Source organism: Channa argus, chromosome 8 (genome assembly GCF_033026475.1).
Source record: "Channa argus isolate prfri chromosome 8, Channa argus male v1.0, whole genome shotgun sequence".
Taxonomy (NCBI): Eukaryota; Metazoa; Chordata; class Actinopteri; order Anabantiformes; family Channidae; genus Channa; species Channa argus.
This window is the reverse complement of record NC_090204.1, coordinates 16,538,806-16,564,659: the sequence shown is the minus strand read 5'-3', so window position 1 is coordinate 16,564,659 and position 25,854 is coordinate 16,538,806. Positions and strand designations below refer to the sequence as shown.

General features: G+C 38.8%; 1 protein-coding gene across 5 annotated transcripts in view; it reads left to right on the top strand.

The window, feature by feature from the left end:
* Positions 1-25,854, top strand: part of LOC137132172 (3',5'-cyclic-AMP phosphodiesterase 4C-like) — a 112,519-nt gene that overhangs the window by 31,761 nt on the left and 54,904 nt on the right. For 3 of the 5 annotated variants that reach the window (XM_067514374.1, XM_067514381.1, XM_067514377.1), the window contains one exon: positions 1,408-1,616. In XM_067514374.1, coding sequence (XP_067370475.1) covers positions 1,408-1,616 — 209 coding nt within the window. Of the gene's footprint in view, positions 1-1,407; positions 1,617-3,939; positions 4,305-25,854 lie in introns of those variants that run through there. The other 2 variants (XM_067514379.1, XM_067514376.1) reach the window with 1 other exon arrangement.

Sequence of the window (25,854 nt, the reverse complement as noted above, 5' to 3'; positions counted from 1 at the left end):
CTTCTTCGTTTATTTGCTGTGATTAGGTTTTGGCAACAAAGTGTAAGATCATGATTTGGTTAAATGTAAATTATTATGTATGTTATACAACAGTTTAATAACCCTGTAGTCAAAGGAATACGTTATGAGTTAACAATTTATTCATAGGTTGGATATAAACCTAAGAATATTATTACCTCTATGTTTTCTGTATATTTTGCTGCAATTAAATTTTCTTCAAATCAATACATATGAACTTCATTTGGACAGGGGGGTATGCAACAGCAGGGGAGATAAAGATTGTGTGAGATGAACTGTAGCCTGAGGTCTGGGACTTTACAGGCCTATTGGTCACGTTTGGTCTTGACGGCACCAATCAGAGAAGTGAAAGTTGCTGTTGCACCTCTAGGATAAAAGATCACTAAGATTCACTAAGCCATCTGACTCTGTCAACTCTGCTAATGCACAAATTACATGGCCTTGGCCACATTGAGCGTGGCTTTTTGTTTTTTCTTGGCTGCTTTAATGTTGATTGCCACACTGTATTTTCTCAACCAGACAGTCATCTTACATTGCTGCCATCCATTACACTACATCAATGAAGTAAATGCATTTGCAGGAGGAACACGGTGATTAAGTGATGTGGGAAACAGACAAACAAACCACTTACTTAGTGTCGGATGTGAAAAGTGTTAGTGCCACGACTGCAGCACCCGCAGGGCTAATCGGCCAGATGCCACATGTCCCCGGACTAATACATGTTGATTTATTATTGATCCAAGTTATTTGTTGAACATTTTCTAATTGAGGCAACAAAATAATTTCATCACTTTAGTTGTTTAGCCAGAAAATTGAATTCAATTTTCCCATTATATGTATATTCATCCATTAGCTGTAATGTCTTGCAAACATATTGTAATTGTTACTGATTAGATGACATTTCCTAATTTTTGTGAGTCATTAAAGTCTCATCTCCTATTTTTTATTGATGGGGCTTTGAGTATTTTGTGTTATTTTATACTTGATTCATAAAATAGATTGAACTGTGTCATTTATGGGTACATTTTTCAGCTGTATAAACACGTTTATGATGTGGTAAAATGTAGTAATCATCAGTCAAGATGGAGATGCTTATCAGTTGCACTGCTTTTAAATTTTATGTTAGTATTGTGTAAAATCTGTGGTATAATTTCAAATAAAAATAAAGGCTGCAGATTCCAAAATGACCAATAACCTGAATATTTTTAGGTTGAGTTTGTTGCTTGAATAGAATAGAAGCATAATGAGCTACTTTGCAGAGTTACAGTGAAGTTGTGTCCTAACTTATAGTGTACATTTAAGGCTGCAGCGCTACATGGACACATTTATCTGTCTCATTCGTTGGTGACACTGACGTTTTGATGTTTGCCCTCCTGTCTCTCTTCTCAGAATCATGGTCGTAGGGACTCTCTTCCGGTAGTCCAACATGCGGTGCGGCGGCGTTTCTCCGGCTCCGTGGTGCTGCCTCCTCTGTGGAGGAGACACTCCTGTCAGGATCATGCATACGACGGCCGAAGGATGTCTGCAGTACACGGCGTGCCGCTGGACCGGCTGGAAGTGTTGTACAGACGAGCGCTGGCCAGTCACGATGAGCACCGGTCAGTGACACTCAAACACATTTGTCTTCACTTCCTATCATTCTGGTGGCTCTGTTACATAGTGCCTCGCGTGACTGTGCAGTCATTGAGTGCCATTGTGTGCTACCTTTGCTGATTTCACTTCCTCCTGTTTTATGTTTTCCTGATTCTTTTTATTTGCTCATGCAAAATGCAGTTATAATTCAGTGTTTTTGACTGTTTAGGGTGAAAAAGATTGTTACATTTTGGGGCCTGGGGCCAAAAAGGGCACAATTTTAGGACACTTTGTTTTGTTTTGTGTTGTTTTTGACATTTTAGTAGTTTATTTTCATGTTTAATCTTTCTTGCTTTCTTTCTTTCTTTCTTTCTTTCTTTCTTGCTAAGGTCAGCAGGCAGAGTAGCATCAGCTCATTAGCTCTGAGTCTCTTTCTTGTGCATTTCATTCAGTCCAGGTGAAACAGCAGGATTTCTGTGCCTCAGACTTTCTGAGTGACAGTGAAAGCAGAATTTCTGCACTCAGACACACACTGGAGAAGGGTGGAATGTGGTTTGTGGATTCAGGTGATAATGAAAGCCTTTTTCCATTTAAAAAATGTCTGGCAATTACAGTGACAAGAAGAAGCCTGTCAGGGAAAGGTCATAGGTGTGTTTATGTTTGTGTGTGTCTCTCCTTTTGGAGTCTACATTACTGCATCGATTCCTTCTCTCTGGACATGAAGGTTGACCATGTACTTCCTTAAAATTTACTATTGTTCGTGTCTGCAGCCCGGACTTTAATGATGGAGGGGTGAACACAGTAACATAATAAGGATATTTCTTTCTGAGTGAAAACCCTTTCTGGATAAACAGCTTGTTAGCTAATGATGTCAGACATATTATTTCTCCAGGCTGATAAACTCAAGTGGGTTTGGTGACATTCAATAATTTGAAGTAGCCTGTGTTGCTTTCTTGTCAAGCAAAAAGCAGCCGTGGAGAGATTATTGTAAAACTGAATAAAAGAGTCTTTATGGTCATTTAGTAGCTCTCTGCACTTATTTTGCATCCAGTGTTACACTGTTTGTGTTTTTCTTGGTGTTTTTGTTGTTTTGCATTCTTTGTGGCTATATCGCATCACTTTTTACTCTTATTTTGCATCTATTTTTCTTGTTGGGACTCTTTGTGGAACCAATTTTAGAGGCCCTCTTTAATACACACCAGGAGCCACTCTGTGGGCTCCTCGGCCCGCTCCTGGAGACCACTTTACTAATCCATCCATGCATGCAGCTAAATCTATAAAATAAAAAGGAAATGTGGACTATCCATTAAATATAACTTGAATCAATAAAAAAACAAACAAGACTAGACCTTGAACTGATGATGATGAAATGCTGTCATAATGTAAAGTGACCCAGCACACATGCACTGCAGGAGAGACGTGTATGTGATGTCAATATCATGTTGGTAGGTCCAGCTTAAATATCTAATAAAAATAATGGTGAGACAAGTCAGATGCACAGTGCATGTGCAAAACATTAGTGCCCATCAATGCATACCATGTTAAAATGGTTTCCATTATCCGCTCCCGATCGGTGGCATAACGTTGTGATGCACATCCCAGCATTGGTGACTTGGATTGAAGATTCAAACTTGCTCTTGCATTCTCTGGGCATGCTGGACAGCATCTATGATACTGATTTACTATAGAAAAACGAATTCAAATACGAGTATCTCACATTGCTTCGGGCAAAATCTCCATTAGACATTTAGAGTGCTGATGTTTTTAACTTCCTTCTTTTTGGTTCAGAGGAAGTAAACATGCAGCACAGTGTCTGGCTTAAACGAGTAGTAACTCAGTTGGTAAGGCAGTCGTCCACGGACCACAGGGTTATATGTCGAAGTGTCGCTGGGCGAGACAATGAACTTCGTTCAGCCCATTCCCATCCCCATCCCCAGCTGTGCGGTGCCGGTCCAAGCCCGGTAGAAATTGCGGAGGGTTGCGTCAGGAAGGGCATCCGGCTTAAAGAAAACAACTGCCAAATCAACATGCGGACAATGATCCGCTGTGGCGACCCTGAACTCATGGGATGAGCAGAAAGGAGAGAAAAAACAGTTTTGAAAAACTGTTATAGCCGTTAAATAATATGTGCATTAATAAAATATGTAATTTGCTAAAAACTGATGGAGGGCAGAACAGTGAACGATGCAGATGGAGAGCGTGATGTGAGATAGAGGAGGCAATAAAGGAAAGATAACACAGACGTACGGGGCAGAAAGAGTGAAGAGGGGGAGGAGAGAGAGAGAGAGAGAGAGAGAGAGAGAGAGAGAGAGAGAGAGAGGTGGTGCTGACTGGGAGGCAGAGACTGGTTTCAGCACTCCGTTTGGTGGACAGCAGCACCACCATGTCTCTGTGTGTCCGCTAACTATCCCTGCTCACACACACTCTCAAACGCACTCACACACAGCCCGTTTGTACTGCTTCACTTCAAAACTGGCTTTAAGAAAAACAAGAAAAGTGCTACAGTAGAAGATGGAGTGCACCACGCTGAGCAGAGAGGGAGCTGGGCTCGCCAAGCCGCCCAAACATCTGTGGCGGCAGCCGCGGACTCACATACGGATCAAACAGCGCTTCAACTCGGACACCGAACGCTACCTGTGCCGCAACCGGACCCTGGAGAAGCTGCGCCCCGGGCTGAAGAAGCCGCGCATGTCCTGGCCCTCTTCGCTGAAACGGTAACTTTGCTACCCTCCGAGGTGTTTAAACCCGAACACAAGTTAAATCGGCGTAATTTGCAGCCCGAACCAGCTGCTCCAGATGTTAAAGAGAAGACCGCGAAACTTACCGCGGAGCAGTGGAAGCTGACAGGACGGTACACGGTCAAAATGCGTAATGCAGTGAAAATAACTGTCTATGAGTATGAAAGGGAGATTAATTAATGTGACAATTTAGCCAGGCCTTAAAAGCACACGTTTTATTAAAGTACAGCGGCATAATAACATAATAGTACCCGGAGCAATAATTCAGCATCATATCTATACAATATCTATCTACACGTGTCCTGCTGAGGTAGTAGTATGTTCTAGGAAACAAAATGAACAATAATTAATATTGATGTTATTCACAGTTAAAAGATATTTGCTTCTTGTAATAATAAAACAAGAAGTCCTCCCTTCCTCTTTGCAGCTTGACACCAAAGCCTCAAAATGCTCTGATCTCAACAGATAACCCGTGTTAGTGATGCACTAACTGTTGATACAGAGACAGGCCATAGCAAGTGAGTCATTCAGTGCTCCCCTAAATGTCATTATATGTAGATGCTGAACAATTAAATGTCAGCCCAGTTTCCTTTTTTTTTTTTACATTTACACATGCTAGAAAATCTGAAAGCTGTCCAGGGATTTATGACAAATTATGACCATAAGAGTTTTTCTCTAAGTGTGAATGTAACACAGGGGGTAAAATTATAAAAAAAAAAACTAAACTAAGATGTTAGATGGCACACATCTGGTGTGAAATCTGTTTTTCTTTGCATACATTTAAAAGGTGTGAATTGCTCTTTCACAGTTGAATCTTGCGCTCACATCGTTCCCCTTAGATGTTGCTTCAGCTTCAAAGTCCAATCAAATACGTTGACATAAATAAACTGAATATATTGTATAAAAGAATTCATTACATTTCTCACAGCTCAAATATTGGACCCACTACTAAACTGTAGCCTTATTGTTTATAATTGTAAATGCATTTGACCTCTGGGTCTTAAACACTATAGACATGTGCTTGAAATTGCATATTTAAAGAGAGTTTGAAGGACCATTGATTTCCAGGGACGTCTTGGAGCCTGTCATCCCACTCAGTTTGCTCACACTCAAATTAGCCCTCAGCGGACACTGAAAAGCACTAAGATGATGGTTTATGGCTGTAGAGGAAATTGTGCATAAATTACACCCAATAACCTGCATCCTGTGGGACATTTCTGTGTGGCAGGAGGCTTCAGCAGAGACCAGGTTCATGTTTTATTCCCATGCCGTTTACTGACCTGTTACACAGCTCAGTGTAACTAAGTGGGTCTAAGCAACTGCGAACCCTGCATGCCATTGTTGAAAATATCGACTTGCAGTATTTCATGCCATAACCTGTTATTGCAAGTTCGCGAGACAAGCTATTGCACAGTAATTAATTTTATTGATTGTTGTAATTAACCAGGGTCTCGACGTGTAGTAAAAATAAAGGAAGGTCGTAATTTTAATCATGGCAGTGGTGTTTTGGATTTAAAAACCCATGAAAGAAAAGCTATGACTACAAGTGGGTGTCTCCTGCAGAGGCTGCCTACCTTTTCTTCAGGCTGGGCCTCGTGCTGCGTTCCTTGCACTCCAAGCGATGATGGAGGAGATGTGAGCAATGCTTTAGCTAACAGTGAAAGCCCAATCAGCCAGGCTTATGAAGGCTCTGGCTCCTTCACGTTCCGTGTGTCATTCCTCACTCACACTCATGCTGATCACTGCCAGGGAAGACACTGATGGCTTTATTTAATTTTTTTATGTTATTTTACAACGGTTAGTTTGCTAGAACAACCTGCTTTCAACACTTGGTGACTGAGAAACAAAGTGAAGACGAGAAATGGGAAAAGCAATGGAATACAGACGTTATCATGTTAACATATATTGGACGGAAGCAATTTATCCATGTGGATCTATTGAAAAACAACTTTATGTGAAATTATCTACATTTGTGTTTAGAGCTTTAGGTCATATAGTATCAACTCTGTCCACCTTAACACTAAGCTTACACTGCTCCAAACTGCCTTGTTGTGTTGTGTTTATCATTTAACCTATAGTACAAAATGTTGGTGTTAAACTGACCTTCTGCATTTGTACAGTGTCTGTGTGTTTCCCAAAAGAAAAGAATCAGAAAGCATTGTTAGGAAAAGACAGTAAAAGCCTCGTCGTCAGAGCTGAACAGGCATGAAAACCACTGTCAGTTCAGCTCGGCTCCCCAGACACCATTCGCTGTCAACAAGCAGCGCCGGGGCCCGTCTCACCTCAGAGCGTTTCTCACACAAGCTGAAGTGCTGTTTCTGTCCCCTGAGAGAACTCTGGAAAGATAATCACTAAAAACTTGTTTTCTTTTGAGATATATTTTCAGTTATACTGGAGATTGTTATGAGGAGAGGAGGATTTGGCATTGACACCTGTGCAGCACGGTGAACATCAGTGGTTTTCTGCAGTATTTGGTTTGTGTGTCATGCACTTTAGATGGGTCTGTACTGTGTTTACACTTCATGTTGAGGGGTTTATGGTGACACTTTTCAATTCCACTTGATATTTACACCTTCTTTAAAACTGAAAGCAGACACCACCTCCAGCTTGTTCCCAGTATGCTGACAGTTTTGTTCTGTCAAACCTGTCTGAGCTTCCTTGTTGAATCTGCAAGTATTTCCTTCTTTGTACATTTAAATAGCTTCTACAAGTGGATTTAATTGTCCAGCGTGTGTTTACCATCCTCCTCTGCAACTGGTTTGGCAGATCCTGGCAAATTGGTTTTATTTACACATTTTAAGCAGATTGTCCAAGTGTCGAAGTCTATTTCTATCTTATTATCCAGCCTGCATTTTTAAGTTAGTCTGAGAGTTTTATGTGTGAAATTCTTGGGTTTCCTATGCATTAAGTTATATATTTTTGATAGAACAAAAAGTATAATGAAAACCTGCAGTATCAGCAATTAACCTCAGAGGTCTAATGATTTCTGTTTCAGACAGAATCAGTTTAAAATTTTGTTCTGGCCCTTCTGCACACTTTTTCTCTGTTAAAAAAAAAGAAAAAAAAAAGAAAAAGGTCAGAAGTGGCTGCAGATACAGTGACATCTATATGTTGACATCAGCCACCTGACATCAGTTGTTTTTTTCTCCAACTAAATGTGCAAAGCTTTTTTTCTGCTTTAACTTTCTGCGTATTGATCCCTTCAAGGCAAAGACTATTTCACACCAATGTGGAAATTGGACCATTTCCATTCTAGAAAAAAAGATCAGATCTGAACAAAGTGGTGGTTAAGGTCTGAAATACGAGCACAGTATAATCCCACTTTATTCACAGAGATGAGGTAAAAGTTCAGGATTGAGTTTTTTCTGTTGAGACTGGAATTACAAAGTGGGAATAAAGATAAAAAATGGAAGCTATGATGATGAGAAAGATATTTGTTATGGGTCACAGTTAAGATTCCATAAAAATTCAAAGCAAAGAAGAGGGGACGTTTTCAAAATTCCTGCATCGATCTGACATGCGTCAGACTTCATGAATACAAATAATAAAATCCATAGTAAAAGAGAAGAATGTAAATGCCTCAAAAGAGAAATCCTGCTGTTTGTGTGTGTGTGAGAATATCAATACAAATGCATGATCTGAGAGTTGAATGGGCAACTAAGAACGATGTCATATTACCTCGGCTGCCAAAACAAGGCTTTCCTTTACCCTGTCACTTGCAATTTGGGTGAAGGAAATGTATTCGCCAACATTAACTAGGATTCGCAGTGTAAATGCCGTCTGCGTCGGTTGCCCAACGTGGAGTGATGACGGTAGATGTGCAAACAGGTTGAGCTGTAGGTAGGAGTAAGAGCAGTGAGTCAGCCAGCTACTGTATATATCCACCAATGACAACACCACTGGCACTGCTTGATACATCGCTCCATTTTGTCCCAGAAAGCCTGTGATTGTGTCTCATTACCGATGAATCAGATCACTCTTAAATACAAATAAGCCTCAATACAGGTGGGTTGGAATTTTATATAAGACCTGATATACAACCTGAATGAAAAGGAAACCATGTCTGTTTTCTATCATAGCATCTTTAGTTTCATCTTTAGTCTAGTTTCTAAAATAAAACTACTAGAACTGCTGCTACACGCCAGAGAGTACAGCCACTTCTTGCTTTAGAAAGAAGTTGAATTCCTGCTTTTGCTTTCGTACATTTATGGCTTTTATCAGATTGATAGAAATCTAAGATCATGTAACATCAAAATATTCTCTTTATTTGTTCCTCACATTAAACATTTACTGCTTTCGGGTTGTCAAAAGTGAAATTTGTTTTGTGATGTAGAATAAATCTTTTCAGTGTATTTGCACTTCTGACGACGGATCCCTTGGTCATCAACAGCTGCCATTCATTGTCGATACACCTGTTTTAGTTGCTTAGTGCAACCCGATGAGGAAGAAAGCTCAGCTTTATGTAAATATGCAGTTCAGCAACAGAAAGCATAGTAAACCGAGACTGTGATAATCAGCTTTTCCATATACTGTGTGTTTATTGCCTTATGCAACATAAGTAAAGAAAATTAAAGACATGTAAAAAATTATTCCTGACATGGTTGTGTCCAGCCATAGCAAAGCACGTTACAGTAAATAAACATGCTCAACACAACCCACCCCGGAGCTACAGCCAGCCTGAGTCCAGTGATTTGTGTTTAGCTTTGCAATGAAAAAATTGGCAAATCCAAACTGGAAACGAAGGCAACCTGAGCAAACACAGGATGCAAGTTTTAATTGCAAATTGTATTTATTAAAGCAGTAGTGCAAATGGTATAGTGTTTGATTGCACACAGTTTTCTATCCATCATCTTTAACCACTTATCCTGTTCAGGGTTGCGGGAGGCTGCAGCCTGTTCCAGCTGTCGTTGTTGTGAGTGGCAGGGTACAGTCTACTTCAGGGCCAGCACAGAGAGCCAAACGCAGACAAACAGCCAATCATGCTCACATTCACACCTATGGGCAATTTAGAGTCACTAATTAACCTAAACATGCATCTCTTTGGACTGTGGGAGAAAACCTGGAGGAAACCCATTCAAGCAAGTTGGGAACCTGCAAACTCCACACAGAAAGGTCACAGCCGGCAGGGGATTCGAACGGGGACCTTCTAGCTGTGAAGCAGCAGCACTTACCACTTCACCACTATGCTGTTTTATCAAATAAAAAAAATATATAAATATATAAAATTGCAAAAGCTATAAGTTTCCAAGCTACAGCAGGTTTTTTCTGCTGATGAAAAAGCAGCAAACACATCTTCACTTTGACAATAATGTCAAAGCTCCATTCAGCTCCTCACAGTTTAAATTCTCTTGATGCTAATTTGCACTTTATCTGCATCTACTTCTGCATGTTAACAACACGAACCTGGGCTTGCTGTCAGCTTCATAAATGTCACAGTATGCACTGGCAAGGCTAACAGGGCAGATGCACACTACAAAGTAAATTGTTGCTGAAGATGGGCTTAATGCTGCTCTCCAGGCTGAATTACAATGAATTAACAAGTGGAGGATCCTTCCTCACTCAAGGACACTTAAACAACACATTACTGTTGATCTAGGTATATCAGCTCTTAAAGGGAATCAATGGAAGGCCTTTTGACTACAGGATGGTCTTACGCTATTAGGGCTGCAGTGTGTACATGAATTCCAAGTGGCTGGACAGTCAGTACGTCAATACTGTGTAAGGAAGCAGGCCCGCATGGCTTTGAAATTACGTCTTTGTCAGTATGATGAAAAATTACACCTGTGCTATTTGTGCTATATTTTCTGGGTTTAGGAGTTTCAGTACTGTTTTTCCACTTCAATCAAAATCAAAATTCAAGTGGTTCTTTGTGCTATGACTCACACCTCACAAAATCAAAACAAATTCTAACAAGCTTCTGTACAAGGTTAGTCACTGTAGTTCTTTTTGACCCAGGACTTTTGGTTTATTTCAGTTTTAATTCACACAGAACTTTAGGAGATGCTTATTTTCACCCTTTTTGTTTGTCTAAGCAAATGCCTGACTCAGAAATGAGTCCAGCAAAGACTGCATTGCAGTATAGGTGTGTGGCTTCCCCACCCTGGCTGCTTGGAATGTACATTTTTTTTCTTCAGTAAAGCCAGTAATGTTACAATTATCACAGCCTATCCTTACTTGATCAATGATTTTATGGTCAATAGTGTTTTCTGCAGTGAGCCTAAGCCATCAGGTAGTCCATTGAGAGGCCTGAACGAGAGTCAAGCACGTCAGTTGGCTGGGACATTGATTTATTATAATTGCAGTTTATTGAAAGCTGAGAGAGAACACATGGAGCACTCTGCATCTCTCCTCCACCCTGTCAGCCAAAGACAATCACGGTGGTCCGGGGAGACACCGAGTTTGTTGTGATCAGGGCAGTTAGCCATTAACAATTAGTCAGAAGGACACTGGAGGCCGCTTTCAGACAAATGATACATCGAAGACCAGCTACAAAATCTCTAACATGTTATTGGTTTGTTGGAAATGGCCTCCTGCTGGGTAGTAAGTGAGTTTCAAGGATACTGTAGGTTCACAGTTTTTACATTTCTCCTTAAAACAACGCAGGTGCCCATGTAAACACTAAAACAAGTTGTTCTTGCTGTCATTATTCCTCCTGTTTATGCTGGCTTTGAATGGATTCTTTTCTAAAGCTCTGTCAGTGGAAGTGATGTGGGACAAAATTGTGGAAAAATGTCTTCAATGTGTTTCTGAATAAAAGTCTTTTTAGTATAAAAGTCCCTCTTTGTGCTCCCTTCCTGAGATGCAGTGAAAGGAAAATAACCAAAAAGGGGGATTTTGTACTAAAAAGGCTGAACACACAGTTCTGCCATTTATCACCTATGGGTATAATGAAAACTGGCCGTACCCTGAATCACAGGGCCCAGATCTCAGGACTGCTGCACTGAAAGACGCCGAAAAAGATTCTAATCTTCACACTGAAATTACGTTACAAATATGATTTACTTAAAAGATCCTGTTGCATTAAATGCCCAAAGAGTTCGAGCTGTGCTGCTTATTACATGTCGTCAGGACAATGTAACAGGGCCATTAAGTTCCTTCAGACAGACTCGTGATGTGGAATAAATGTAATTTTTCCCCTCGAGAACAGAGCACAGCAGAGACTTTGTTTCTCGTCTGTCCAATTAGTGACGACAGAGCACTGCAATCAAAATGGAAATCAGATGACGTCACTGAAAACCACTGGGTTGTTTGTTTGCTGACATCTGACAGTAATTTGATGTAACTGATTTGGTTCTTGTGTGTAATCACTAAATCTGTGTTCTTTCAGCATTTTGTTGTTGCTATAAACAAAACTACAAAAAGCATGTTTTACTGTAGCTCCACTGAACGGACATTTGTCAAGGCTTGGACTAAAGAAACACTTATTGTCCAGGTCCCCTTTTCTTTAGACCCGGCTGTTATTTTAACAGAAAATAACAACAAAATTCCAAACCTAAGAAAATCTTTAAATTCCTGTAAATCAGTATATTCGTAGGCTTTTATCTGCACTAAATCCCTCCTCCTGCTGCTTGCTTGTCATTGCTTTGCTACCTATTATTTTGCAATTGAGCTTTCCTCAATACTCTAAACACTGGTATATTTTTTTTTAAAGGATGATTTTAGTGATTTTAAACTTGCTTTGTTTGTTTATACTTTGGGTAGTACATGTACATAAAATGCCATTAAACTTCTCTTTGAGTTCCCTATATTAAAATATCTCTACTTCTAGTTAAAAAACTAGATGACAAAACTAGATGTCTAGATGACATCACTTAGTATGTCTAAAGGAACCTTTAGTTAGGATTACGTTCATTTTGTTGCTCACACTATGAAGTTTGTGATCATACTCAACCTGCTTTTCCAGAATTCCCCCAGATCACATCATATGAAGTTCTAATGATGAGTTTTTTAGCTAGAAGCAGATAACTATTTTGATATAGGGACATCAGAGGGAAGCGTAAAAGCATTAATGTACAATTACACCCTAAACTAAAGCCATAGAGAGCAAGTTGAAAATTGGTGAATTTGCCCTATAACTACATGAGTTATGACTGTGCGTCTACCGAGCTTAAAAAAAAGCATCTGTTTTACTCTTTTACAAGATGGTTTTTAAACAAAAGGTAATGTAGGATAATATGCTTATTTGCTTTCTTTCCCAGAATTAGATGCGAAAGTAGATATCAGTCTCATGTCTGTGAGCTAAGTGTGGAGCTGGAGCCAGGAGGCAATTAGCATGGTGTAGAATAAACAGAGAAGCTATGGAAAACAACTGCCCCGGAGCTCTAATATTGAAAAATATGAAATGTGCCTACCAGCCTCTCTATAGCTTGACCAATTAGCTTACTGCTTCTTGCTTGTTTAATCTGTACACAAACATTAAATTCAGCTAGAGTGTATCTGTTTATTGGTGAACAGCGCATTGGAGTAATTTTGCACAGTGAGGCCACCAGGCAGCTGGTGGAGGTGCTGTACGATTCACTGGATGAATGGATGAAGTTTGTCATTTAGGAAAGTAAAAGCACAGTTCCTACTATTTCTATTAACAAATCCTTTTAATGTAAACTCTGATTCAGTGCGTTTGTCTACTCGGGGCAGGGGTCACTGCCGAGTGCAGAAACACTAATGGTTTAATTTGCATCATGATCATGAAATGTGGTGAATGTCCTGCATAGAACATTATAGTACTTTATTTTATTTTATGCAGTAGAACTTTCAGCCTGGCAAGCATAACAACACTGTTTGTTCAAAAAAACACATCTGTGATATAAAGGTGCATCCATTTGAAAAATGACTGCGGCCTTCTTGCTCTCTGAGCGTTTGCCTTCGGCTGGCAGTGAGACTCATGCAGAATTGACAGTGTTTACTCATTTTCCAGGCAGACCAGTTGCCAGTGGCAGAAACGGGTTGGAAGGTCCTTGGAAACACGAGTTGCTGCCTGCTTGATGAAGTTGTTTGTTGATTTTACTCAGGATGCGATGTGAAATGGGCCTCTGATGCGCTGTTATGCTTACATATTACTAATTTGTCATTGCCTTCCTCTCTACAGAAAACTACAAATAACACTTTTAGAGCTTAGCATGGGTGCAGCTTTGCTATAAATCATAAAAACATATAATTTCTTTTCAGCTGAAATATGGCTCATTATTCATCCGCAAATCCTGTACACTTACATTCACTCAAGGCTTTTAATATTCACACAAAATGAGGCATACAAATAACATACAAAGTACTGTATGTTATTTGGTTAATTAAAATGCTGGGCAAATGCATATCCTCTTATACTTAATTGTATGTCAAGTGAATATGCAACACTAAGGGCTTTAGGGAACATAGTTTTTTTAAGTATTCGTTCTTGATTCTCAGTTCACAGGGCCACTTACTTTCCTTTTTGTAGCACACAACCAAAATTGTGCCATTTTAGGTCATTTTTCCCCCCTTTGAAGAGACAGCGTGAGTGTGTGCTCAGATAATAATGCAGTATAGTTTGACCTGACAAGCGTGGTCTTCGCGATGAAAATGCATATCGTGTGCCCTGTGACAATGGTTGCAGCATCTTTTATAAAAGGAGTTTGAAAATAGAGCGTTCTTACTTAGTGTCTTTCTGTCACCTGATTGAACAACGTCTGTTGTCTTTGTCTATTGAAGCGTAACCTTGGCATAAACTGCATGGAGCAGGTATTAAAAGTGGAACGTGTGATGTAAATAGTGTAGGAAAAAATAACTACTGTACTTACAGCCCACAGTGGAACACTTCCCAGGCAGCTTGTGATAATTAATTATGAATACCAAATAAACAGGAAATTAAAAATATTACAGTCAACTGTTGCTATCTGGGATGTGAAGTAACCCTTTTGTTATTTTTCCAAAGGCATTCGATTCACAAGGCAGAAATAGAACTGTAATCTGAATGACAAAAGCAGGCATTTCAGTGTTCAGTGTTTTTAGACTCACTTCCTAACTAAAGAATATTCCCATATTACGAATATCTTTGTCTTTGCCCTTGATAATATTCTTCAAACACAGGTTTGAACTTCACTTTGGCACCCACTGCCTCCAAATCTAAACACTAAAGATTGTAGAGGATTAACAAGTATAATTTGACTATTTAAATCTGGCCTGCAGTTGACACATTAGTGAGTCCATAGGCAAGTTTTTGTAAGAAATGGAAATTACTTTCTGCTCGTGTAATGGACACCTGGAGGCTTGAAGGGGGGAAGGGAAAAGCCTCTCGTCTCATCTGAGCTCATTATTTGGTGCAAAAAAAATTAAAGGTTGCTTTTCTTGATATCTGCAGCTGTGTGGGTCTGGGGAAGCTTACCATATATTTCTGAGTAGCAAGCAATCAGGGTTCCTGATCCATCTGGCAGCAATACAGTAATCACTTGATGATTAAGCACTACAGCAGATGAGTAACGCACTTGTTGTCTATGCATTTGTATCGTGACTAATGACTGAGTCCACGTATAGCTTATCAGAGAGATGAATGCAGTTTGTCTCAATAAACTTCGATCAATTACTGAACGTTACTCGGAGAATAGAAAGGAGCTTTGTATCTCTGCCCTTGCAGTGATTTCGCTCTAGTCAGAGGCTGAAGCAAGAGTCCAATATCGTTGTTGCTTTAAGTGATAAGGTAGAAGGCAATTTATACTTTGACCTTCTAATGTTTTATCCTGCCAAATGAAAAAAAAAACAAAAAACTAAACACTCATAAACTAATCACTGCTAATAAAATTTCGGGATAAAATTCAAATATATATTTTTAAAATTTAGAACTTTTAAAGGTGATCATGAACTGATCTGAATTTAGAATTAGAATTAGAATTGTCAGGCCTCTATATCTGATCTAGCTGCCGCTCCACACTTCATGGACTACTTCATCTTTCAGTGTAAATTGTTATTGTGCCTAATCAATACTTACAGTGTATGTGTTCATGCATTTAAGTTAACTTTAGCTAACTTTTTTTTAATATCCCTGACATTCAAACAAGCAACAGTATTTTATGCTTTAAGATTATCACTGACAGCAGAACTGAACTGAACTGAACCTGACACAATGTGAAACAAAGAACTTTTAGACTGGTAGTCTAAATCCTAAACAGACCCAGGGAGAGTTAGACTTGATCAGGATTGCAGGAATTGGGCTCAAGGGGCCCGCCCACAAAATCTGACTGTCCATCCTGGGTGCCCTGTCAGAGTAACAAGGTGGTACTATAGAGGATACTTGCCTTTGAACTTTCAGCACAAAAACTGACCAAATCTGTGGCATAATGAATAATTCCCATTATGAACACTAAATAAACACCTAACACCTAATAACCACAACACAGCCCATTAATATATTGTTCATTATTTCCAAAAAAGGTTTTTAAATTTGAGTTTAAAACCTTTCAAACTTTTTCAAAGGTGCCACCCTTTTTAAAACATGTGCCCCAGTCTCACCACTCATGCTGCTAAACACATGAGGCTCAGTCACAAGTAACAATACATGTTACATTTGCACTTTACATTTGACTTTTTTTTTTCTCTCCTGCAATCACTATGGTGCACGGTGCACCACTTGAATGAAGCTTAATCTCAGTTGGTCATTAGACACATTGACATGCAGACACATGATCTGCAGCTGTAGATCTCTAACCAGACCCCCTTAGTGCATACCTACAACACTATCAACCAGGCAGTGTGGATGCTGATGTGTAAGAGGGGACTAACTTTGATGTTCTTACAAGCAGCAAAACAACTTCATAGCATCTTGTGGCACAAAATCCTACAAAATCCGTGTTGATGTTTTAAGTCTTTAAACTATGTTCAGACAGATAATTTATTCTTGGCAGAGTGTAGGAGATACAACCACAACTTTTATGTTAAGCTTTTATTTTTTGTTTGTTGGTTTTATTTATTGACGGCACATTTCTTAGTCGCTGTCCTCAAACAGAGGAGGGACTATAAAGAAGAATAGCACAAAAACAAAATTCCACCATAATGTCCACACTGACAGAAACAGCAGTGATTTATTTAAACACTGTGACTACATACTGTGAATACATGTACTTGTCACTTCACCGGCCTATAGCTTGAGGGCTACAGCTTGGTCATATCCATGTCCCCCTCCTTGCCACCTAATGCAGAAACAATAAATCCGTAATATCTGTAATTGCTTTACTTTGACTGGTAATATGAGAAGCAAAGACAACAGATCCATTTGAGGAGCAAATAGGAAGCGGTTGGCGTAATGACTCGGATTCATCACGTCGAAGCAGATCTTTTGTCTTGAGGGAGTGGGGATCTCACTGCTGATTACTCAGACACCAGCAGAGAATCACATTCATCTTCCTGTTTAAGCAGGAAGGCTTGGCCTTTTTGGGTGGGCATCACTGCAAACAGTCGTCTCCTAGTTGCAATTATAAAACTACTCGTGTTACATCATATAAATGATCATTATATCATTGCCACATTAACTGGGATACATTAGTTTAATTGTCAGGAACACACACATTAGTTTAATTGTGTGTGTGTGTATAGTTATACATAACTGGGATACAGTTAGTTTAATTGTCAGCAAGACACACACACACATATATATGTGTGTGTGTATAATTAATTAGTTTAAAAATGCTTAATATAGCACAGCTAACTTCTACATTACACATTATACACCTTAAGCGTGTGTTATACTCACATCACAGTGGTTCTTTGCTTTGGACAAACAGCAATCAAGCGGACGCCCCTTTGCCTCAAGGGATTCTAATTTCATTAAAGTAATAATTTGTGTTTTCATTTATTCCTAACAGAATTAAAGCTGTATCAGGCAAATTTTGTATTGTCCAATACACCCACCTAAACAGCCTAAACCTGAGCGATGTCCCCTGGCTGAGATCCTGTTGAACAAATCTAATTAAATTCTGCTCTGACATATGGAGGCCACTGGGAAATCTCATATACAACGACATAGAGAGAGAGAGACTATGAAACTTAAGAGAACTGCAGATTCATATTTTATTAACTAAACATTGTATTAATTTGTAGTACAAACATCACATACAGTACAATCTGATAAGGACAAAAGTCCAAATAAATCACTTCCACCTGTTTCCTAATTTGCTTATTGGAGAAGGTTGGAGTCAAAGACGACTGAACTGTTTCATCCTCCACTTCACTCTTGCTTGTCACTACAAGGAAGAAATAGCTCGTCACTACACGCAAGAAATGTCCATATTTTCCAGATAACTTAATATTTGTAACCTTCTTTTTGTTTAGTATGCTTGTGCTCAAGTTTGCTGAGTGTGTTTTTGTGCTGCTATTTTGGCTGGTTTAGGCCTGTTGTGCCCAGCTGACTCAATGTCTGAATAGTCAATGTCAGGCAATTCAATGTAACAGCATAGATGGCAAGACTGGTGGTGCCTGTATTTAGTCTCCTGATGCTGTTTAGTCCCTCATTTTAAAGCTTAGTCATGCTACGCTTCCTTAGCTTGTGCTGCAGTACAGTATGATAAAATGTATGTTTTTCATATTTAGCTTATTTAACACAGTTTATTTAACCTAATATTATCAGTTTCCTGTGCATTCATCAGCAGAGAAAATGTGATACAGTTGATAATGTTCAAAGTGTTTCAGACATTGTTGATGCTCAGTCTCCAATTTCCTCTAAGCTCACAGTTTCACAGATGCTTTGAAATAATAATTCAATGTGAATACTGGGTGTAGACATTTTCAGTTTCTGACCTTTAGGTAGTGGATTTTTTGTGTCATATGGGATTTTTCAGTTTTACACCTACTGAGTGAAGTCTGTCACTTTTTGTTTCTCTTACTGTATATACACTTTTCAGATGACACACACACACACACACACACACACACACTCCAATACTCTAAGACCCTTGTGCTCATTAGATCGAGGCCACACAAAGAACTGAGCCACGAACAAACAGAGCACAAATCTTAACTCCTGAAGTTTCTATTTCAGTGAACTCCTGACACAAAGCCTCAAAAAAAACTGAAAGCATTCAGTTTGGCAATGCCAGCATGCAACGTGTTAGGAGAGGCAAAGTCATTGAAACCTGCTAAACTGGAGTGCCAAAACGTCTGCAATGTGTTGACTATATGGATGAATACCAATCACATGATGAGCAAACTGTGGCAGGTGGTGTGTAGAAGCTCATGCTCATTGTTAGGACTTCGTTTTGCCAAGAAGTGAGTAGAAATGTTAAATATCAAATTGGGCATCAGCTGTATAATTTTTATAGATCACTGGTTTGAATAGTTGTTATTTGCATCAGTGGCCTTGTCATCAGGTCCTACAAATATCCATAATCATTTTTATGTCTCATTGAAATTTTTTCTGAAGTAAAGAAATTGTTGTTTAATTATATGGCATATGTTCCAGCTCCCCTCACGACCCTAGTATAGGATAAGCAGTGACAGATAATGGATGGATGTCATCTGATCACAGTTACAGTTCCCCCATAAAAACCCATGTTTGCTGTCAAAAATTATTTCTTTCAATTTAATCAACAAACTTTTTCATTAATAAATTGTTTTTCAATGCAAGACCCATTGCTGACAGGGATTTACAAGGGTTGGATGATAATCTCCACGGGGGGGTGTTTGTAGAGGGGGTGCAGAGTTTATGTGTGTGTTTTCTTGGTTGGATGTTTTTTCTTTATTTTTAGCTCAACCCTTCCATATAAATTCAGCAGGGATGTCATTTGAGTTTTACTATTCAAGAAGGAAAGATCTCCATTCATTCTGGTCCAAGTTACCTTGCTGAATAACGGGACTTTTTCATTTTCAGAATAATCAACATTTACCTGATATGACCTGTTCTCTTACAGTAGTATAAATGCATGAGTGGAAACAGGTTCAGGGGTTTTAAATGGTATTGTGAGGACTGAATGCGCAGATTAATATGTTTCCTCCAGTGCAATAGTTCTTCAGTAAAATAAAGCTCATAGAAATATCATAGGTAATTTAATTCAATTATGTCTGTTGTTTGCTTCTTGTTAATATAAAAAATAACGATGTTGTGGAATTAGATTTGCTGGAAACCAGCTGGGACAATGCTCCTTTACATTTATAATTTAAATGATCACAGACAGACACAGCTGGTACCCAGCTTATGATCTGGACATAACTTGCGTAACTGTGAGTTCACTATGCTTGGTTATTTAGACAGATTAGGATTATTCACCAGCATATCACAGTAATTGATTAGATAACAAGAATCATTGTCTATGCTTTAATTAAATTAGATTAAATTTTATTTTTTTATTTATTTTTACTTAAACTCTAAATCGTACTGAAAAAGCATATCTTCCCTCTGAGAAGGGAAACTGGTAACACGGTGTTTTTCCTCATGCACCTCATGATTTCCTAAACATTAGCTGAGCTCTAGCGGTAAACGACTAGAATATATCCAAGAGAGGTTTATGCAATCAGTAACTAATTATAAACTAAATTTGGTGTTTTTAAGTAGTTATACATTATAATGAAGGTATTAAGAAAAAAAGTGAAATTATTATAATTGTGAAAGCGAGTCCTTCAACCTAAACACCGATATGTAATGTTTGTCTCTGCTCTCGTATACGACACACACACACACACACACACACACACACACACACACACACACACACACACACACACACACACACACACACACACACACACACACACACACAAACCAGGATAACAACTGTGCAAACAGCAGTTTGGTTGGGTTTATACTCAAAGACGTGTTGATGAGGCTTAGCCACCAAATAAGGTGATTAAGTTCTGGAAAATGTCAGAGACAGGCCATAATGTTTTTTTATGTCACATATATTACATGACAACACCTACGCAACCTCCTCATGCTCACAATACCAACAACAGAAAGTTGTTTCCCACTGGACTCAATCTCGTTGTCTGCCTTGTTAATCCAACCATCATCCCTGATGTCTTTCCTAAGAGACTTAGTGATTCAACCTGTGGGTATATTATACATGTCATGTTCATTACAGGCATTCCATGTCATGATGTACACAATACATTTATTTTGGTTTAAATATAAAGGCACGTGCTATTTGCTGTATAAATAACATTAATTATACTTACAGAAATTACAGGCTTTAAAATAAAGTCATTTGTATGGATATCGACTCTTGTGACTCCCTAAAATTATATTTCTATAACGTTTGAATACAAAGGCATTACATGTTATGCTTTCTTTTAACATAATAGTGATATCTTGACATTGAACATAAGTCACAAATATGTAGACATATCAATATAATAATCCTAAACAACATATTTTATAAGTTTTTCGGGTTATGTTTAGGCTCCCACAGTAGTCGGTTAAGGTGGTGTAAGACTGTGGTCAGTTGACCAGAGAAAAAAATGACACATGTTTTATTGTGCTCAAAGTGGTTTTGTTTCCTGAATCCAAACCACACAGGACTCTGATGTCCAGATCAGGTCTGAAGTGTAACACCCGCTGCACACACTAACCACCTCCCCGCAACTCACTTTCCATATTGCTTCATTCGTTTGAAGAATACGTAGCATCAGAGAATCCACCCATCACGTTCCACACAAAACCATATAATATAATGAACTTTGTTTCCTTGTTTAAACTCGGTAATATTAGTAGATGCTTTCACTTTCACAATAACTCGATAGTTACAGTAATCCTAAATATAAGTTTAACATTCCAACTAAATACTCTCTGATATTTAGAAAATAATGAAGAAGGTTGTGTCCAATGCATCTGTAATGTTTTCAGTGTGAAAAATACCATTATGCTACTTTTTGCCAATTAACAAATAAGACTAATGTAGAAACCTTTTCCTGGTAATGTTGCTGATGTCATGTGAAGAAAAACAGCACCTCCAGCTTCCAAATGTCATGGTATTACTCTACTTTCAAGGGAGGGAAATTGCCAATGGAATAAAAATTGTTCTCCCAAAAGCCTAAGAACCCCCTAATGTTTTGACCTTTTGGCGAAAGCCTCATAGACTCACCCACTGTCCATAAACAAAAGTGTGACCTTCTGGATGAAATATTGTCAATAAAGCACCACCCCTTAGGTCTGTCAAAGGGTTTGCTCAACTATGAGTTCCCCTTTGTTTTGGATTCGCTCTTCCTCTCTGTGGCATCTTGTGAATAGAAGCTTAACCTTTACTGCCATTTGTTTGCCATGACTAATACTGCTTATTAAAGAGAGTGTTGGCACTCATAATACACATATAATGTTTGACAAAATGTAAGCGATAGAAAGCTTTAAATATGACATTAGACAGTCAAAATACTAACGCAGAGCACTCAGAGGATGCTGCTTCAGCAACTCATTCTACAGTATTTGGCAGCTCCGTCGATACATATTTGGGCCCCATGTATGTTTTCCCAGCTTTTTCCATGTAACCATGATCTGGACCAAACCCAGCTTCTGTTTTCTGTGCTCATATAAGGATTGAACAAGTAATTTTCAGAAATATTTTGCATGACAGTTTTCAATCTGTTTACTGTACATTTGTTAGATGATGCAATCCCTTGAAAACTTTCCCAGAACACTTGAAAGTTGACCGCCTGTCGGTCTGTTCTTAATGCAGCATGTAGTGTAAATGAAGCAGATTGAACATGTGTGAACAAACACTGCTCGGCTTTAGTAACACTTTCTGGTGCTACTTTCTTCACAGATGAGTGCTGGAACTTGTCGCCACTCCAGAAGTGAAAACATATGCAGTTCCTTAATAAATTCCCACTGTGGCCCCTATGCTAATAAAGCATCCAAACTTCTGAATTCAAGCTGGCAGAAATAATACCTAAGATCTAGGCCTGCTACAAAACACAATATTTTATGGGTAACATTCAAGCTGTGCTCTATATGTTTATATGTTTTGGTCTACAATACATATATATTCCTGATTGTTTCACAAAAAAACATTAATAGCCACAATAAAAAACTGTTTTATACTCAAAATTATTTGCACTGCCTCCAAGAAATCTGTCTGTCAGTTTAAGGTTCTATAGGGGCAGAGTTATTTGGGGCCACTTATTCAAGTGGCCCCAAATATAGCACGTGCCTTCATTTTATACTAATCCTGTGGGAAGAGTTACCATTAATCTAAGAAGAACACAGTCCTTATAGGGCCCCTTTGCTTTTCTAGTAAAACAATAAACAAGTTAATTTCCCAAAACTACGATCTTTAACCTCTTTTTTTTTGTCTAAAACAAAAAACATTTTGCAGCACACAAAGTACAATTACACAATAATGACCTACTGAGCCTACTCACATGTGGAGCCAACAAGTCTTCCAACCTAAATAACGTCACATAACATCTGAAGCAAGTGAAAAGACAAAGCAACTCAACATGACTACATGTTGAAAAAGCCAGATGATTAAATGTAAATTTATAAATACACTTAAATGGCACAAAGGGACACAAAGCAATGAAGTGTTTTCAATTATTTTGTCCCTTTTTCAGTCTTGGGATCTTTTACCAGAGGAAGAATATTGTCTCATGTTCTCTCTAATGGAGATTACTTAGGATTTCTCTTTTGAAATCCCTCAGTAGGCAACAGAAAATGTCAAAACTCGTCACAGAAAAATTAAAATCTGCCTGCTGTGCTGCTGAATCTGTCCCTGTGCCAAGCCGAGGGGTGAGCTAATCAAAGCGCTGTGAACATTATCGATGGAGAGCTTTTCAGTACGGGCCATCTTTCTTGTTTTGGAGCCCTGCCCGTTTTTCTCTCACCAGGTGATGTGTTTTTGTGGACTCCTGAGTTGCTGCTCAGCTAAGTGGCACTGTAAAGCTGACTAAACGCTTTGGAGATGCTGGTAGTGGGAAGTCGATCTTTCCTTTGTGATTCACAGATACATTAGATAGATGTATTGGATGCTCTGAAAAACAGAGGTACAGCAGTGTGAATTTGTGCTTTATGATGAGATACTGTAGGTTTGGTGTGACGTGGATAAGATGAAAGACACAAACCGATTCACTTCCTAAGGCAACACATTTACATAAAAACTCTTAACACTATCATTGTAGAGCAGAACTGATGAGAGGCTGACAGACCATTAGGACAGGGAGTGTTAATACGGGTGTCATCTTATTGTGATACTATTCTGAATTTTCACTTGGACATTATAACTTTTATAACACGTCTTTAACAAGGCAGGCTGACAGAGATCCCTCTGTGATTGACAAGAACAGAAGTATGTTGCACTATTTCAAATTATAGACTGAACATAATGAAATTTCTTAGTCTTTAGTTAATTTGTATAAAGCGTAAGGAGGACAGTGTCCCACCCCATTAGTGGTAAAAGGAAAAACTGTTGCTTAGAAAACCAGTTTTACTGTTTACACTTTAAAATACTAGATTACTCCGAAAAGATAGTATGCCAGGAACAATTACTCAAAACTTCCAGCTGCTGTCAAAAAGAGAGGGACATAATTAGACGGTGAGAATTAGATCACGTCTCTCCACCTCTGTCTTTGTTGTGTTTCATATCACATTGTCTGAGCCTCAGTGACTGTTGACATTTGGCCCTTGGTTCTATTAGCTGTGCTGTGATTATAGCAGTGCAAATTACTTACAACAACAACTCACTGTTTGCAGAGCAAATTAAGTGCCACATGGATGCTTTCTGCTGTTTGTCAGGAGAAAGACACACATTGAGTAAAAATACTTGTTTACTGAGTTTAGATTACTTCGTTTTTACTGCAAACCATGGACGGAATCATCTTACTGTACTGCGCATTTAATCTGACAAAGTCGTACAACCTTTTTTTGAAGTATTGTCAGTATTTACAGTTAATAATATATTGAATCACATGATAATAACATTAACAATTAAGTCCACAAGAAACAACATCTGAAAAGCTTTCTTTTATCACTTTCGTTTCCATTTGGACATTGTTTTTTTTTTCACCTGGATAATCATTTTCAAATCATTTACACTTAAACTATTGTGTGGCTTGGTGTGTGCGTGCATGGTCACCAAGCAGTGGTAGAGCTTTAGCAGACGTCCTGTTTGAATAACAACATACTGTTTGCCATTGAGGAGCTTCCAGTTGCCTAGGAGATGCAGCAGACCCTGACAGATAGACGGATCTAATGCTGTGTGATCATGAATGTGAAGGTTGAGTCTTTTTCTAGCTGACAGTCTGGACTCAGGATTCATCATCAGAGTCACCTTACGCATAGGTTAAGCTCAGGACAACCAGTAGAAGAGTGAGACATATTAATTGCATTTGCATGCGCTTAAGGCTGCATTCAACTTAAGCTACTGCTAGAATATAACTTAACAATCAGTCCATTTTGCTCAACGCAGCCCTTCTTCTCCATGCTCTGCTATGCTCCGCATTGCTCTGCTTAGCACTTTAAGTAGTCATAATTATGGAATCACAATAAATAAAATGCTCCAAAATTCTCTGATTGGTCAGAAGGGCGTCCCTTAATCAAAAACATATCTCTGCACTGCTGCCGTTTATAAGTTTTATAAGTTTTAAGTTGTTCAATAAGTATGGTTAAAGGAGCCTTTGAAAGCACCTGTCGACTTCCACAAAAGTATTGGGAAATTATTTTTAAAAAGTTACATGTTGTACCTTTAGGTAATGAGGTTGCTCTGTCAGATCCGGTAACACAGTTGAGGAGTGGATTTACATGCACTTTAAGTAATGTGGTCAGAGCAGTCAACCAGGCAAAAAAAAACACAGACAGAGACAGTGGAGGTACCTTCCCAGCATATCTGACTGATTGTCAGATTAGTTTTTTATGTGGTCTGTTTTACCGCTGTGAAAGAAGGTCGTCTGTCTGGCCATGTCTCATACAACAGGTCCAGACCACACACGAGTTTCGTTTGTATCTAAGAGAAAATTCTAAGCACAGGGTAACTGACAAATGCCACAATTTTTTATTATCTTACTTGGGCGTGTATACTGTGTTGGAAAAAATTAGATCTTGTTGCATACACATCTGCTTAAACCATGGCCTTTACAGGGAAAATCTGTGAAATATTATATCTCACAGTAGGTACATGTTGTGGCCAACCTAAGTACAATAAATGGTGGATGCATCACAAAATACTGCAAATGTTTAAATGCAAACACTGCTAAAAGGAAGCTTCTATTTGGTTAGGAAGTAACATTGCATTAGGTTGTATGGCTGTCACCTTTTTAAAGTTGAGGGAACGATAACTGACACATACATTCATGAAATTAGTTTGCACACACCTGACCTGATCCTATAGAAGAGACGTGTTTACGATCATTCAGTGTGCGTCCGACTCGCTTCAATGACCAAGGTGTTAACTCCAGATTTGTTATTGTAGAATGGTAAATGGTCTGCACCTATAGAGCGCTTTTCTATGTATTGGCACTCAAAGCGCTTTACACTGCTTCTTATTCACCCTCATACACTGATGGGTGCTCAAGGACACTTCGACATGTGACCGGAGCCAGGGATTGAACCAACAACTGTAAGATTGGTGGAAAACCGCTCTACCTTCCT